We start from the raw sequence: 18,306 nt of genomic DNA, 5'->3' as shown, positions 1-18,306 counted from the left end.
TTTATTTTTTAAATTTTTATATAGAATTATAAGTCAAATAAACCGCTACCAAATAAGACCATTTTGCTAGGTACGTTCCAGGCAGGTAGCAAATTCTCACTACTGCCTTAAAAAGTGAACTTCTAGCCCTGCCTACAGTTTATTGATTTTCAGTTCAATGTCCTCACAGTGATTACACAATTGTAACTGATTGCACCTGCTCAGAACCCGTATGCATACAAAGACACATAAACAGAAGAACACACACATTTTAATGAGAAGCAATAACAAGACACCAGTTTGTTCTGCTGCATCGGTAGCAATCTGTACGATTACCAGCTCGAGTCCTTGAAACTGTTTGCATTGGCAGCAGTAGACAAATAACTCACAGTGATGAAACGTTGATTACGATTTGAAATAATGGCTGCAAAGTTTACTTTGAACAATAATAACAACAGTAATTACATAACATACATTCAATACAAATCACATCACTAAACCAGTACAAAAATCAGATATGAATGCTGCTGTTATTATTATTATTATTATTATTATTATTATTATTATTATTATTATTATTATTATTATTATTATTTCATTAGCAATAGCGATAAGATATCAGTACTTGCTGTGCTTGTAGTAAGAGTAGGGAATAAGTCCAGAAATATTGAACACATCAACTTTTACACTGAAGTCATTATTTTGAGTTCTTCATTGCAACATCATTATGCAATAACTACTGAAATCAGGTGATTTCTTTAGTGTCTAAACTACTGAAATGTAGGGATGTACCAGGGCAGACGAGAGCCCTGCACGTAATTATAGGGGGCAGGGCAAAGCCTTGCTTGTAAGTAAATGTATTGTGGGGTGTGTTTAATACGGTTTGTTGATTTAAATGTATTGTGAGTTTAGTTAAAAACACAATGTATTATGATTTAAAAGTAATGGTTTATTGTTATTATTGTTGTATTATTATGATTTCAAATGTATTGTTCTGTATTTATTAAAATGCAATGTTTTTGTTTGTTATTGTTTGGCAGCGTGGATGGGGTTAACGCCCAGCCACTAAACTCGTGTGGAATGTGACCATCTCTGGATTCATTCATTTATTGTTAATTCGGAGACGGTCACAGCTTGTGCTGAGCAGGGTGGGTGTTCAGGGAGGAGGAACGAGAACGAGCAATGAACTGAGACATGACCAGTAAAACCTTACAGAAACTCCCTTCCATCATACATCTATGTACAAATAAATATCTTAAATGTGTCTGTTTTATTATAATTGAGTTTGTAATTGCTTTGGCAATACTTCTGTTGTAGTCATGCCAATAAAGCATCTTTGAATTGGATTGAATTGAGAGAGAGAGAGAGAGAGAGAGAGAGAGAGCTGAAAGAACAAAATAAACAAGTACTACGTGTGCTGGAAGGGCCCACGCGATATTGTTTTAGGGTCAGTGAAGGCGACTGCCCAGCCTGACCTAAGTATTGTTTGTTTTATGTGTTTGAGACTTTGTTTTGTTTAAACCTTTTATTTTGCTCTGTGAGCGTTGTTTATTTGTTTATTTTTGTATAGCCCCACAAGTACCTGTCTGTGTCTGTCAGACCACTCAAGCCAACCTGTCACAAGGGAGAATTGATGTTTAAATACAGTACACCCTTGCTATAACTCCCTTCACTAAAACAAACCTTCTGCTATAACGAACCTGGCCCCTGGACCCCAAATAAACTAAAATAAAAAATAAAAAATTATATAAACACACACACCGTCAACATCCTGGTCTGTACACATGGGATGCCACCTCCGCAGTGAAGTCAAGTGCTTTGTCTTAATAAAAAGAGTGCACTGTTTAACTATGCCTCAGAAACAAAAGCATTTCATGTTACAACAAAGCTGGAAATTATATTGATCATTTGAAAAAGGAGTAAAGCAGGCATATCTCTTGTGAATATAGGTGGTCAAAAAGCACTCTCTTTTTTGGCTTGTTCAGTAACTATGCGGCAAAGAAAAATTGATCAAAGAATAAACAACAACAACAAAAAAAACTTTAGGATCTGATGAACTTTTCATGTCGGGTTGACTTGGAATTAAATCTCATTTTGGGATTCTTGCATGTTGGATTAAGATTTGCTGCACTTTAAAATGATTCATGTCAGATTGATTTTGAATACAAAGTTCAGCTTCAATTTGGGATTTTTGCTTTCTGTACTGCGTTTTAATTCTTTAACGAATCAGATAAAGCAAAGGCAGGATACTGCTTACATGAGAGGAACAGGTACATGCAATTCTACTCACAATCTATTGTATTCACAATCTCATCTCACTCATTTACTCCAACAGTTTATCGTTTATTGTAATTGTCCTTTCACTATAACGAACCCCTCGACATAACAAACAAATGGCTTGGACCCCAACAGGTTTGTTCTAGTGAGGGTGTACTGTACCCAATTAAAGATAATTAATGAATACCTGTAATGGTTTATTTTGATTAGCACTCTTAGTTATACATCACTCCCGGACGAATTCAAGATCGCAGAGACAACGAGTGACAATAAAACACACAACACTCTCTTATGAATTTTAAATAATGTGTAAAATAATATGGTACAAAATAGAAAAGAAGATTAGCATCAATATAACACAAGTCAGTACATTAATCTCAGCAAGCCATAATAGTCAGATAATATCTCAGCTTCAGTGTAACTATCAATTGCATGTAAAGGCAAGCATTCATCAATTGTCTATAATTTGTCTTTTCTATATGAACTAATACAACTCAAGTCAGTAAACAAATAATATGAATAATGCACAAAAGAAATGCAACATTCAGGTCTAATGGATTTCATGAAATATTTTAAAGATAGATATCAAACAAAATCACAGAATATTTGAACAAAAATACAGATCAAAGAATCATGACAAGTTTCAGTATGAAACGTGACACGCTGTCAAAATGAAAACATTACAAAGTTAGTATCGGGTATGGCCTCCCTGAGCATTAACACAATCCTGGCAGAGTTGACGCATAGACCTGAGCAGCCTCTGGATAGTTGTGGGACGTTCTGCCACTCTTCCTGTGCAGCTGCAGCCAGCTGGCGAAGGTTGCCTGGTCACTGTTGTCTCCTGTGGATGGCACTGATGATTTGGTCCCAGAAATGTGGTTCTTTGGACTCGGGTCAGGAGAAAAAGCTGGCCACGGCAAGACCTCAACATTGTTTTCTTGAAGTCGTACAATTGTAATCCTAGCACTGTGTGGTCTTGCATTGTCCTTCTGGAAAATCGACACTTCCAGATTGGCTTACAGTTACCTCAAGGACTGTCAATGTATCGCTGAGAAGTAAGGTTGCCCTCAATCTGTACCAAAGGTGTTCTTGCGTTAAAGGAGATTCTTCCCCACATCATCTCACTTCCACCGCCCCACCAGTTGGCTTGAACAATGCAATAGTCAGCATAACGCTCACCACGACGTCTCCACACATGTCTTCTGTCAGGTCTGTCAAGGACAAAACAGCATCCATCAGTGAATAAAACACTCCACCACTCTCTCTGCAGCCACCTCAGATGTTCTCTAGCCCACAGAAAACGGCGATTTCGTCTCTCAGCTGTCAATATGTTACCCCTGAACGGCCTCCGAGCATTCAAATCATTTTTATGCAGACGGCAAGCTACAGTCATTCTGTGATGCACAGGTTATATCTTCCTGGAATTTCTTGTGCTGTAGCCACTGCAGACTGAGAATGATTACACAGATGGATCAGTAGTATGTGACGGTCCTGGGCCGGTGTAGTGACCCTCTGCCTTCCAGGACATGGCCTGTCCCTCACTGTTCTTGTGTTAAATAAAATCATGTCTTTTTGAAAGGCTGTTTATACAGATTCTTAGTCAACTCATTTTGGCAATTTTAACTCAACTCAAAACACCAAACACTGAGCACCTGGCATTTTCATGAAATCACATGACTTGAGCTCAGTATTTTGTTATCCCAAGGAACAATACTACTCAAACAGTCAACAAACCTATCTGCTCACTATTTAAAATGATACAAAACCGTATGTGCCCAATGAGCTATTAATGTAAAATGTAGACTGTTGCATTTCATTGTGCATCAGTATATATAAAAACAAGCAACATTCATTTTTTGAGCGAAAGGCTAAGGAACTGCTTGGTACTAAAGCTGTAATGAAATCTACAACTACCATGGATAAAAAGCTTGTAGTGTCATCGTAAATAGTGGCGCAGAAAATTGCTAAAGTAAAAAAATCGCATACGATTGCTGAGGAGTTGATAATGCCGTGTGCCACTGAAATTGTGAAGGAAATGTTTGGAGAGCAGAAGGCCAAGGAACTGGCAAAAATACCAACTTCAAATGACACTGTCAGACGACGGATCGCTTTTATGTCAGAAGACATAGTTTCGCAGTGCATTGATGGGCTGCATGACAATGATTTTGCCATACAACTCAATGAATCCACAGACATTTGACCATGACATGCGAGTGTGCTTGGTGAAGACACCTCCACGTCTTGACAGAATGTTTCATATGAAGTAAGTAAAACAAAAATAATTTATTTACACTGCAATGCTTAAATCTTCACAAAGGTGCAGACCAATATAAGGTAATGTCTATAAAGAAAGTGATTGTTTCTCTCAATTTAATCCATAGTACTCACGTTGCATACACTGCATACACTGCTCTAACACTCAAAACACTAAGTATTTTAACCATCCACAAACAGGTAAAAAATACAAAATTCAGGGATTGATTAATTGTAACACAACTCATGTCATTTATATGCTAAAATGCCCTTGCGGCTTAGCATATATTGGTCAAACAAAAAGGAATCTTAAAAATCGAATAGCGGAACATAAGTATACTAGTAATTGGTGTAAATCTCTAATTTAATATAATTAAATATGAAGATGAGGTATACTGATAGATTGTGCTCCAATTAATAACAAGGTTTGAACATATGAAGCCCATTCAATATCCGTTTTCTAGTTTGTCTTGTTGTGATATGAGATAAATGACTCTTCAACTGGTAATAGATTCAAAAGGAATTGTAGCTGTTTTAGTGTTAGTCACGTCATTTATGAGATATATTTTTTGTATGTCACTGTTAATTATGCTTGTTTGTATTAAGATAACGAATATTCTTTTGATAATCATAGTTAATAATATTGTATCATTAAGATTTCAGTAAATGATTTAATAATTTAAACCGGAAAACAATTGAACTAATTGAAACGTGATTAAAAGTTGCCAATGAAAAGTTGTATAAATAAGGTGTTCTCTAATTGATAATATTCACCACCTGGTGAAAACTTAAAGTTGAAACGCATTGTGGATGTGGATCAGAAATGTTTTTTTTTTTTTTTTTTAAATATATTTTTTGAAGCTTGTTCAATAAAATAAATAAAATGAATTAACTCTTGGAAAACATGAGTAGTATGGATTATTGAGATTACTGCAATAGGAGTCTTATTTCCATCCCTGATGTGTGTGTGTGTGTGTGTGTGTGTGTGTGTGTGTGTGTGTGTGTGTGTGTGTGTGTGTGTGTATGTGTATAGGAACAAGAAGGTTGAGAAGCCCTGCTTTAATTGATCCAGATTCCAGTAATACATAACTGATTACCCTGTTTCAATTGGGGATTTAGCAACTTAATCATTAAACATGAAGATAATGAATTAAACAATGAGGAATGTATTAACTCAAATCTGACATCATTAACATAAACAATACAAATCATTTTCTGCCCTAAAAAGATAATCCAACTGCAAACACAAAATACAAACTGTGGCAGTGAAACGACAACTGGAACAGCAACTTAACAGAACAGGGGGCAGGTCTGGTGATTCAATCCTATTTAGCAGCATCTTCTTATGATGCAAATGTTCACTCAGCAGCAGAACTTTTTGACAATCTATTCCAGGACGTTCTGTTCAATCACCTCCAATGTTAATTTGCTGGTAAGCTGTTTCAATAATGATCAGTGCAGTGACAATGCAATGGCAAGATAATGGCAATAGTACAATACTATGTTAATACAAGGACAGCTAAGGATATGAAGCAGACTTTATACCAAACTATTACTTTCATTACATTGATCTCCGCAGACACAATGTTATTCCACTCCACGGTGAACTTGATTGTGAAAACAATCAAGACAATCATCTTATTGGATATCTCAGCACATATTTGAGAACATACATGAAGGCAGGCAGCAGTTCCATACATCAGAGCAATATACCGTCTTCTCCTCCTTTGATCTTTAATCTGAAAAAAACAACAAAAATCAGATGAAAAATGTGAACACAATGATTTCATTATAAATACAGGGTTCTTCCACAATATGCATGCTGGTCTACATAATATTTTTAAAAATGTCAGTTTCTTAAATAATATGGAATTACTGTGGGTCATTAAGGACAGGAGAACAATAAATAAATACACTTGAAATGTCGAGATCACAAGATAAATGAACTCAGGATCTTGACATTTCAAACCTTTATGTAAAGATCTCAAGATAAATTCTCAGGATCTCATTTCAAACTTTGACTGCAAATCTAGATTCGTGATCTTGAGAATTTTTCTTTTTTAAAAATGCCAGGATCCCAGATCATTTATCTTGTAATGTATTTTTCCCCCATGTATCAAACAGATATGATGGTGAAAACGAATCCCACTCACCCTCTTCGTCTGATCCATAAGGAAAGTGCAATAGCAAACAAGATGATCAGAGAAGTGCCCAGAGCTATAAACATGGATGCTTCAGATAGTTCATATTCCTCTGCAAAACAAGAAATCAACTAAATAAATCACTCTGTCATTCTCTAAAGGGCCCGTTTTACACATTTACCAGTGGTTTCCCAGCCCACGGTGACCACTATTCTCAGACTACCTTACCTAAGGTAACACGAGCTAGATCTCAGACTACCTTACCTAAAGTAACACAAGCTAGATCTCAGACTACCTTACCTAAAGTAACACAAGCTAGATCTCAGACTACCTTGCCTAAAGTAACACGAGCTAGATCTCAGACTACCTTGCCTGAAGTAACTCGAGCTAGATCTCAGACTACCTTACCTAAAGTAACACAAGCTAGATCTCAGACTACCTTGCCTAAAGTAACACGAGCTAGATCTCAGACTACCTTGCCTGAAGTAACTCGAGCTAGATCTCAGACTACCTTACCTAAAGTAACACAAGCTAGATCTCAGACTACCTTGCCTAAAGTAACTCGAGCTAGATCTCAGACTACCTTACCTAAAGTAACACAAGCTAGATCTCAGACTACCTTGCCTAAAGTAACACGAGCTAGATCTCAGACTACCTTGCCTGAAGTAACTCGAGCTAGATCTCAGACTACCTTACCTAAAGTAACACGAGCTAGATCTCAGACTACCTTACCTAAAATAACGCAAGCTAGATCTCAGACTACCTTACCTAAAGTAACGCGAGCTAGATCTCAGACTACCTTACCTAAAGTAACACGAGCTAGATCTCAGACTACCTTACCTAAAGTAACACGAGCTAGATCTCAGACTACCTTACCTAAAGTAACACGAGCTAGATCTCAGACTACCTTACCTAAAATAACACAAGCTAGATCTCAGACTACCTTACCTAAAGTAACACGAGCTAGATCTCAGACTACCTTACCTAAAGTAACACAAGCTAGATCTCAGACCCTTACCTAAAGTAACACGAGCTAGATCTCAGACCCTTACCTAAAGTAACACGAGCTAGATCTCAGACTACCTTACCTAAAGTAACACTAGCTAGTCCAGGATCAGCACTAGCCAGGGACTGTGGAACTAGCCATTATTGTTTTTATTGTTTAATTTTCAAAGTGGACCACAGTAGTCACTGAGACCAAGATCTCTATTCAAAGTGAGTTCCCAGATGATACACAGTACATAGATTGCAAAAAACTAGAGACAAGAGGTCAGGGGTCAGGGCAGCATACTGGTAGTTAGAGACCACTGTTGAACTGTTCAGCTTTTGATAACTGATTGATATGAATATCAGGCATATTGTCATGGACAGTTTAGTTTACATGCATCTATAAATGTGTTATAAAGGATGTTATAAACAATACAATGCATTTACTATATAATGTTACAAAAACAAATAACAACGGCACAATAAACCCATATACTGTATGAAGAGCTACAATTACCTGTATATACTGTGATACATGCAATGTGACCTATAGTTTTAGTGTGTGTACCCTGCCTCCAGAGTGAAGTAACACATTCATAACTTGAATGTTAATACATTATAGCCCTTTACCAGTAAAGCACAGGTTTGCGGTCCAGTCGCTCCACAGCTCATTATCAGCGCAGTACATGTTTAGCTTGCTTCTTACTCTGAAACAATGCCTGTGCCTTGGGTCAAATCGGAAGCTGGTAAATGTGGTTCCTTTTTTGAAGTTAGACTAAAGTAAAAACAAAATAGTTTGTATCTTGAAGTACTTTTTTTTAGGAAAAAAGAATAAAAAATGCATTTCAAATATTAAATATTTGTTTAAAAGTAAAAAGTGGAATATTATTATTATTTATTATTTATTTCTTAGCAGACACCCTTATCCAGGGCGACTTACAATCGTAAGCAAATACATTTCAAGTGTTACAATACAAGTAATACAATAAGAGCAAGAAATACAATAACTTTTGTTGGAATAGCGTACAAACACATTTCCTCTCTGGATGCGATCCTAAAATGGATTTCCATTGGGTACTCTAAAATTAATATGTATGTTGGCATTTAAATATTCTGATCATTGAGGAAAACAAGGATGTAGATCTGTATGTATGTATGTATTTACTAATGATGCAGTGTGTTTGTGTAAGACACACCCAGTGTAAGTACTAACAGTGTAGTGTGTCTGTGTAAGACACACCCAGTGTGTTTTGTATGGTAGCCCTGAACTGCAAAACACAAATACAAATCGAAAAACACAAATAGAAATAAGAAAACAAACAAATACAAATAAAAAAACAACACAACGGAAGTCATTTCATAACAGAAATACGTCACAATGAAGGCCACTCCCCCAGATACCCCAGCAAAGTCTCCACCTGTTTCTGGAGAAGTTGGAGGTGTTTAGAAAGCTCAAATTCAGTCTTTTGTAACTTAGTTGGCCGTCGTATTTCTGTCAGTGTTATAATTGGTATCGCTACGGTAAGTATCATGTTTAGCATAAATGAGTTTGTGAACAGTAATAGCGGTTATAAACTACTATTTTAGTTAGGCAACATTTTTTTAAAAACTTTTACTTGTTTTTTTGTAGCTCAAGTTTGGCTTCGATGCCTGTGAATTTGTAGTTGTTTTCATAAGCATCATAAAAGTCTTTTACAGGGGATCACGTGACCTGGGAGAGCGATGGCAGTTTAGGATTTTTTCTCCTCGCCTCCCCTTGCAAATTTTGCTCTTTGAGAAGGGTTTAATCCCTTGCTATTTCTTTCTTTTATATACGTATTGATGTCTGAACTATCCAAGAATGTCTACTTTTTGTCGAAAAAAGGAGTTCTCTGAATCTTCTCCCTCCAAGGGGGGGAAAAATAAGATCCGGACCTATCGGCCATTAGCGAGGCGCTTTTCCACAGCATGTTATTTCCCTCTTACTAAAAAAAGATAAAGATCCCACTCTCTGTACGAGTTGTCATCCCTTATCTCTGAGTAATTCGGACGCTAAATGATAAACTAAGGTTCTCTTATGCCGTCTCGAGACCTGCATGACTAAATTAATTCATCAGGACCAAAGCGGGTTCATCAAGACCCGTCTAGCATCCGAGAACGTCCACCGTTTACTTCATATTTTATATGCTGCTACGGATATTGCTGCTCCCTGTGCTGTACTCTCACTGGATGCAGAGAAGGTGTTCAATCGCTTGGAGTGGGATTATCTTTGGTCAGTCCTAGATTATATGGGCTTGGGCTCAGAGTTTATTGACATTAAAATGAATATACTCCCGCTTATCAATTTTTTCAGCTCGATGCTTCCTCTCTCTCCTCCTCCCGGACACTGGGACAAATTGCACACTTTGATATCTAAATTTATATGGAAAGGCAAACACCCACGTATTACATTTTCTGCTCTACAGCATTAAAAGATTTCGGGAGGTTTATCACTGCCAAACTTTAAACTATATTTTTGCTCATTTATATTACGTCCACTTACAGTCTGGCTTGACCCTGTTGCTCCTGTCTCGTGGCGATTTACTAGAAGAAAAATTAGTTTCTCCACATAGATTACAAGACTTGATTCACTCACACATTCCTCTCAAGCACTGTAGATTACGCTTCGGCCCTATAGTCACACAGTTATTTGGCGTTCTGTTGAAAGACACACAAAACTAACTAAAATGTCATTCCCACACACCTTTCTTTCTTAACTATGCGTTCCTGTCAGAGTCTTCCCTTTTCTTTCCCACCTTGGAAAGATAGAGGTGTACATACTATTACTGATATTTCTGATACTGGCTGTCTTTGCACATTCCAGGAATTACAGTTATTATACAATTTACCAGGCTCTTCTTTTTATTCTATGTTCGACTCTGATCAGCAATGTGTGCCTATGGGGTTCCCTGGGGGACTGCATTACCACTCCATGACATATTGGACACGGGGGAAAACAAAAGGGCTGGTTTCCTCGTTATATGTTTATCTTTTAAAAGCCTCGTACAAACCTTTAGCAGCTTACACTATCTGGAATAATGACTTAGCTTCCTTCATCAATATGGAGATTAGCTGGGAAACTATCTGGAATAATTTAGGCTCAGCTTCTAAGAACCCTAACCATCAGCTGATTCGTTTTCATTTTCTTCATAGGACATACTTAACCCCTTCGTAGACGCTTTCAAATGATCTGCTCGCTTTGCCCCCAGGGCGCCCTTGCCACCTTTTTGCATGTTTTAGGAGTTCCCAGTCGTATCTTCATTTAGGAGCAGGTACTTTTTCTGCTATATTTGTAATGATAATCCTTTGCTCCGCTCTCGTTTTCCTATTGAACGACGATACATCCCTTGACTTAACACCACAACAGATGCGCATTTGGTTTAGCTGGCCTTACTGCAGCAAAAAAGATGGTGGCTCTGCGTTGGCAGCGGCCACACTCTTCCCTGGCACCAATGGATCCTAATGTTTCTTGATATTATTTACTTAGAACTTTCTACTGCTCGGATCCATGGTGCCAGAGAGAAGACGATCCAAGCCTGGGAGAGCATAGCAGATCTTATTAAGCCTTTGTTAAATCCGAATTAATTTAGGTCCCTGAGGTCCTGGTGGGGGGTTGTGGGAGGGAGGGGGTAGCAGCCCGGGAGAGGGAGGGGAGGGAGGGAGGGAGAGAGAGGGTAAAAAAGGAAAATGAGGAGTTCATATTTTTGTACTATCCCCAATAAAAATATTTGATCACAAAAAAATAAGTGTTTTACGATGACGTTGAGGTTAGTGCAATTTCAAACACGTGAAGATCAAAGTTTACTTCTGGGTCACAGCGTACTGATTATTTAAATATAAGTGAATTTCTCAGTTGTTATTTATATACCAAACTTTGAATAAATGTACAATACTATAAAGTTCATCTTTCGTACGGCCATCATTGTTGACAGGCATCGAAGCCAAACTTGAGCTACAAAAAGTCAAACTTAAAAAATGTTGTCTAACTGTTATTACTGTTCACAAACTCATTTATGGTAAACATGATACTTACCGTTGTGATACCAATTATAACACAGAAATATGACTGCCAACTAAGTTACAAAAGACTGAACTTGAGCTTTGACTGTGCTGGGGTATCTGGGGGAGTATTTTGTGGGCTTTTTGTGTTTTCTGATTTGTATTTGTCTTTTTTAATTTGCATTTGTGTTTTCTGATTTGTATCTGTGTTAAATTTGTTATTTGTGTTTTGCACTTGAGGGCCATCGTCGTTTTGAGTACTAACAATATAGTGTGTTTGTGAAAGACACACCCAGTGTAAGTACTAATGATGCAGTGTGTTTGTGAAAGCTTTTCATTGGCTAAAATACATTTGCCATTTATTTTATCATCACTCTAGTTTTAAAGAGGTAAGCTAATGCAGCTACTGTATTTATGGTTAATCTGTGAATATTGGCCTCTTATGTATTGTTCTCAGTGAGTGCAATTACTAATAGGGGCCGACCCTAACCCAGACTCTGGGTTCTTTATTTTTTGTGTGTTTTTTTCATGAGCCACAATATTCCATAATAAATGGAGTAATGGATTTGCTTGAGCTGACTCTGGTTCTTCATTTTAAAATGTCAGGATTCGCCACCTAAAGCAATAACAAGCAGTTCTATCCAGGTAAATAATAGGAAAGTGATTGAACTGGATGAAAAACATATCAAGTGAGGCTGGTCAGAAACTGAATGTTATCACAGGGAACAGCAAAGCAGCTTCCACACTGCACAACTGATCTGTTTCTATGGAGGACCCAGCTCAGAGTAAATAGTGTACGATGCTCCAAGAGAGTGATTTATTATCCCAACAACAGGGAGTGTTGAAATTACAAGGAGGGTTACATAACCAAACCTCAGTGAGCACAACCTGTGCTTTCCTGGGAGTCTATCTACATAGTCATCTTTGTAACGTCTAGTCTCGGAGTGAAATATCACATACCGTCCATTCGTTTTCATCTTCTCTGCACTGAACCTCATACTCCAGGCAGTGGGATTTGATTTTACCCACAGGAGGCTTCCATTCCAGATGCAGTCTTTCATTTCCCACTTTTGTTACATTTATTTTCTTAATAACAGCTGGTTTCACTAGAAACAATACAAAGTAGTTGTGAGTTTCCCTTATAAAAGTTCGCCCCAGTATATTTGCACAGTCATTGTGTAGTTTTCCCCCATGCTTTTCCCAAGGTTATACTATGCATTTACCTTGGTTTGTCATGTTTTTTGTTTTACCGTGTCTTTCTGGGCGATACAATGCTTACCTAAGCTTTACCAAGCGTTCACTGTGCTTTATTAAACCTTGCTATGTTTTTACAATGGAAAGCTTGTATAAGGGTTGAAATGTATAGTTGCAGTCATGGCTGATCTGTTTCTGTGTCAGGGTGTTAAAGTGCTTGCTTCTTTCAAACTGAGTAGAACTTTTAATTGCAGCTCACATACTGTCCTAATTAATGAGTAACTGCAGTAATTATAGGGTCGTCTTACTGTAATCAATAGGGAATTATTGTTGTCTTGGTAATAGCACCTGCTATTTATAATGTATTAATTATGTTTTATAAAATCTATTCTAAAGTACCACACCAATTCCATTTCAACAGCGTCCTTCGTGTACTAGCATGCCAGGGCAGTGCTTATTTTCTCAAGTTAACGATCAAGTCTACAGTGCTGTCAGTAACAGAGACGATGAAGCGTGAAAGATTTTGTTTGTACACCACTTTTGTCTAGAAATAGCCCAGACTGAAATCTCACTCTTTTCCTTACCTAGATTTTGAAGTTCAAATCTAAAGTACACTGGAATCAGAGGTCCTGCTGCAGAAGAGCCATTAACACATATGTTAAAGTCGGTGTAGTCCTCCAAATCGGCACTGGAAAAATTGCAGCCAATGTTGACCCCATTGGACTGGATATAGTCAGCACATTCCATTGCATGGTCCAGCTTTGAGTGCCTATTAAAACAGGTACACAGGCAAGATGCATCTCTGAATGTTCAGAAAGGTGCCTGCGATTACTAAGTTGTTTTATTCTTTCTTAATCTATATTGATAGATAATGATACAGCATCACGCATCAATCTGTATTCACATTTACAGTGCCTTGCAAAAGTATTCAGACCCTCTCACAGTTTTCACATTTTGTTGCTTTAAAGCTTGCAGTCATGACACTTTGAAATAGGAATTAATATGTGTTATATACACAACCTACTCCACACATTCAAAGCAAAAACAACAAGAAAGAAGTAAATAGATAATTAATATGAAATAAAAATGGAAAAGTCATGATTGCATAAGTATTCAAACCCTTTGCTGTGGCAAACCTAAATTAATTCAGGTGCACAAATGACCTTAATGAGCCACACAATTAGTTGAATGGCCTCGTCTGCGTGCAGTATTAGTGGTTCTCATGATTTCAGAATAAAAATACCTGTCTCTGTCAGGTTCCTTGGTCAGGTAGTGAATTTCAAGCAAAGACTCAACCATGAAGACCAAGGAGCTTTCAAAGCAAGTCAGGGATAAAGTCATTGAAAAGCACAGATCAGGAGAAGGGTATAAAAAAATATCGAAGTCTCTGAATATCCCTGTGAGCACAGTCTACTCAATCATCAAGAAATGGAAGGTGCACTGTACCACCCAGACACTGCCTAGATCAGGCCGTCCCTCCAAACTGAGCAGCCGGGCAAGGAGGAAACTGGTGAGGGATGCCACTGTGAGGCCAACGACAACTTTGAAAGAGCTACAGAGTTCAATGGCTGAGATGGGAGAAAATGTGCATCAGTCAACAATATCTAGAACACTTCACAAAAGTAGCCTGTATGGCAGGGTGGCAAGAAGGAAGCCATTACTAAACATAAGCCATCTCAAAGGCCGCATGGAGTTTGCAACAAAGCACCTGAGTGATCCTGCAAAAATGTGGCAAAATGTGTTGTGGTCAGACGAGACCAAATTGGAACTTTTTGGTCTAAATGCCAAGTGTTACGATTGGCGCAGACCCAACACAGCACATCTCCCAGTCAACACCATCCCTACAGTCAAGTGTGGTGGTGGCAGCATCATGCTATGGGGATGCTTCTCCTCAGAAAGGACTGGAAAGCTTGTTAGGATTGAAGAAAAAATGGATGGAGCAAAGTACAGGCAAATACTAGAGGAAAACCTGTTTCAGCCTGCTAAAGACTTAAAATTGGGGCGAAAATTCATCTTTCAGCAGAACAATGATCCAAAGCACAAGGCCAAAAATACACTGGACTGGCTTAAGAATAAGAAAGTGAATGTCCTTGAGTGGCCCAGTAAAAATCCTGACTTGAATCCTATTGAGAATCTGTGGAAAGACTTGAAAACTGCTGTCCATAAGCGATCCCCAAGCAACTTGAGGGATCTTGAGCAAATCTGCCAAGAAGAATGGGCAAAAATTGCACCAAGCCGGTGTGCAAAGTTGGTAGAGACTTACCCAAAAAGACTTGCGGCTGTAATTGCTGCCAGAGGTGCTTCCACCAATTGACGGGTCTGAATACTTATGCAGTCGACATATTTCTGTTTTCTCGCTTTAGTTTTTGCTGACATTTACTATAACTTATCTTACCCTTAGAAGTCTTCAGTTTGAGCATTCCAATTTTGAATAAAATACTAAGTTTAAAAAAATGTGTATGCATCATTTTGTAATTTCACAAAATGGGACACCATAGAACGGGTCTGAATACTTTTGCAAGGCACTGTGTATGCTTAATATTAATGAAAAACATATATTAATGTCACTACAGTACCTGAATTTAAAAATGACAGTACCTGAAATGATTAGCAGAAAATAGACATGCGATTTACCTTCATGCTGGTGCTAATCAAACATTGGGCAAGTTGTTTTGTGGAAATTACCAGTGCTTGATACAAATCAAACAGAATAGCATCTGTATGGACTTTTTCACAAGAAGAAAACATATTTATGTGAGTAAATGGGCTTAAACAATGAAAGAAAATCAGCTGATGGGTGTGGGGAAGACACAATGGAAGATGTTTTGATGTGTGCACTGTGGCTGCAGGGCAGGCTGCATTGCTGTGTGTCATGAATTTCAATTAAAAACACATACCAGTAGAACAGGTTGTAGTTTAAATATGGAGGCCTCTGCCAGGTACATTCCATGTATTCCCAGTTATAGAAAACACAGGCGAGGTTTTTGATCCTGGACTCTGGAATCCCTGCAGGTTAGCAATGGAAAATAGATGAGTGCAAAGTTTACGAAATGACAGAAACAAACAAATACATGGCAGCCCAACTATTACAAAAACACTGTGCATTGGATACACAAATGTGGGACAAAAAATGTTCTTTTTTCTGAGCAATAGATAAACTGAATGTCCACATGTGTAAAATGCAAGTAACCCCCCTCCCTTGTAGATGATGTTTTTGTGCCTCTGTGTGTGTGTGTGTGTCCAGCAGAGAGTCCAGCAGAGAACACTCAGACTGGGCTGAGGAATGAGCTACAGAGGTTTTGAGGGAACTGAATGTACAGGTAGTGGACATAAAAATGGAAACACCAATGTAAAGTCACTTAATAGGGCATTGGGCCACTATGGTATCCCGCTCTGTGGAGTTCTCGGCGGACCGTTTTTGATGAAACTGGCTGCTCGCGCCCCAGGTTGAAATTTGCAATCAACTGATCTGCAGTTGCTCGCCTGTTTTGCCTTGCACTTCGAATTAATGCACGGATATCACGATCCTGGAGTATGCGCTTCCACCCACTGTTGCCCTTTGCTGATATTGTCTTTCCCTCGGAGTTCCATGCCGACATCACCTTAGACACTTGCTCGTGAAACATCAGCAAGTTGAGCTGTCTTGGTCACTGAAGCTCCTGCCAAATGCGCCCCAACAATCACCCCTCTTTCAAAGTCACTGAGGTCTCCTCTTGCAGCCATGCTAGCCACAATTATAGGCAACCAGGCCTGTCCAGCATTTTTATACATGACCCTAAGCATGCTGGGATGTTATTTGCTAAATTAACACATGAGCTACACCTGTGTGGAAGCCCCTGCTTTCAATATACTTGGTGTCCCTCATTTACCCAGGTGTTTCCATTTTTTTCCACTACCTGTATTAATCCTAGAGTAAAAACTAAACCAAAGTTCACCCTATAGTGGTGTGGATATTTCTATGTTGTTGATGCTGAATCACTGGGTCCTTTAAGACCTAACTTGAGCGATTGTGTTGTGAGATATATAGTGAAACTGCTCTGGGTCTGGAGGTGAAGGATTGGTCATGTTGATCTGGGCTGTTTACAGCTGGAAGAATCAATCTGCCAGGTGGTAAAAGAATGAATACTAAATCAAATCCAAACCAAGTTATTTATTCATTTTGTTAATGATTACATGATTTTCTCCCAAAATCACTTACCTTCCTGTGATGGCTGCAATGTCCTTTCAGCCCACACGCTTTGCAGTTCAGAACCATTTGTACACTGACCCTTCAGCAGGCTCTGTACTTTTACTTTGGCTTCCTTCCCAAGGTCAAATCTGGCACTGTGTTTTAAGTGTGTAGTTCTCACAGTCTGCATTAAAAAAAAAAACTATATCCAGTTAATTATCAGACCAAATCTAAATAAAACAGTATATTGCTATTTCTGAAAGGAAACTAAATCATCTTACAGCCAATAGGGAAATGACACATGATATTTATTCTTACCCACTTTGGAACCACCATACATTTTAGTTTGTTATTTTAATCTTTCACTCACAATTATGAGAAATTAGTTTGAACTTTTTACCTGCCTCCACCCCATTCCAGCCGTGTCGTCATTTTCACTTTCAAGTGTACAATATACTTTAAGAGCATAAGAAAAGTTTGAGAATGAGAACAAAGGGCAGCAGTGTGGAATAGTGGTTAGGGCTCTAGACTCTTGACCGGAGGGTTGTGGGTTCAATCCCAGGTGGGGGACACTGCTGCTGTACCCTTGAGCAAGGTACTTAAATTGCTCCAGTAAAAACCCAACTGTATAAAATGGGTAATTGTGTGTAAAAATAATGTAATTGTATGTAAAAATAATGTGATATCTTGTAACAAGTGTAAGTCGCCCTGGATAAGGGTGTCTGCTAAGAAATAAATAATATAATTTATAAGCACTTTTTTTTTAAATGTTCCCAGTGTTTTAGATCCTACTACTTCACCTGGTAGGCTATTCCATGCATTCATAACTCTCTGTGTAAAAAAGGGGCTTCATATCTTCTGTTCTAAAACATACTTTTACTTCCACTTATGCCCTCTTCTCTCTCTGCTAAATTTGAAGTAGTGTCTTGAGTTAACATTGTCTATACCATTTATCATTTCGAAGCTTCAATCAAGTCCCCAATGTCCCTTCTTTTTTCTAGGTTGAAGAGATTAAATTATTTTAACCTTTATAAACACAATGTATTCTGTGTACACAGGAATGCTCGAGGTACATAGAAAAAATGAAAGATTGTTTATCAAATTTTTGTTGAGACCCACCCTTCAGATCATTCAACACTCTTTTCCATACAGTGCCTGGGGGTAGATATGTAGTAGAGCTGCAGCACAGTACGTGTTTTTTGACAAAGCAGCAGTGCCCCCTTAAAATGGAATTAAGATTATTTAGTTTTATTGTATGTATAATCTACTCCATTACGTTCTTTAAAAAGG

At 38.1% G+C, this 18,306-nt stretch overlaps 1 protein-coding gene across 2 annotated transcripts in view; it reads right to left on the bottom strand.

The window, feature by feature from the left end:
• Nucleotides 1-384: 384 nt before the first annotated feature.
• LOC117412654 (interleukin-13 receptor subunit alpha-2-like) overlaps nt 385-18,306 on the bottom strand; it is a 60,682-nt gene continuing 42,760 nt past the window's right edge. The window contains exons 4-11 of one of the 2 annotated variants that reach the window (XM_034021187.3): nt 17,047-17,200; nt 15,746-15,854; nt 13,433-13,617; nt 12,615-12,760; nt 8,268-8,412; nt 6,663-6,762; nt 6,183-6,248; nt 385-3,467 (exon numbers count right to left, since the gene is read on the bottom strand). In XM_034021187.3, coding sequence (XP_033877078.1) covers nt 6,209-6,248; nt 6,663-6,762; nt 8,268-8,412; nt 12,615-12,760; nt 13,433-13,617; nt 15,746-15,854; nt 17,047-17,200 — 879 coding nt within the window. In that variant the 3' untranslated portion in view covers nt 385-3,467; nt 6,183-6,208. Of the gene's footprint in view, nt 6,249-6,662; nt 6,763-8,267; nt 8,413-12,614; nt 12,761-13,432; nt 13,618-15,745; nt 15,855-17,046; nt 17,201-18,306 lie in introns of both variants that reach the window. The other variant, XM_034021186.3, reaches the window with a different exon arrangement.

Source organism: Acipenser ruthenus, chromosome 16 (assembly GCF_902713425.1).
Source record: "Acipenser ruthenus chromosome 16, fAciRut3.2 maternal haplotype, whole genome shotgun sequence".
Classification (NCBI taxonomy): Eukaryota; Metazoa; Chordata; class Actinopteri; order Acipenseriformes; family Acipenseridae; genus Acipenser; species Acipenser ruthenus.
The sequence above is the reverse complement of the archived record's forward strand: the minus strand, read 5'-3'. Positions and strand labels throughout refer to the sequence as shown.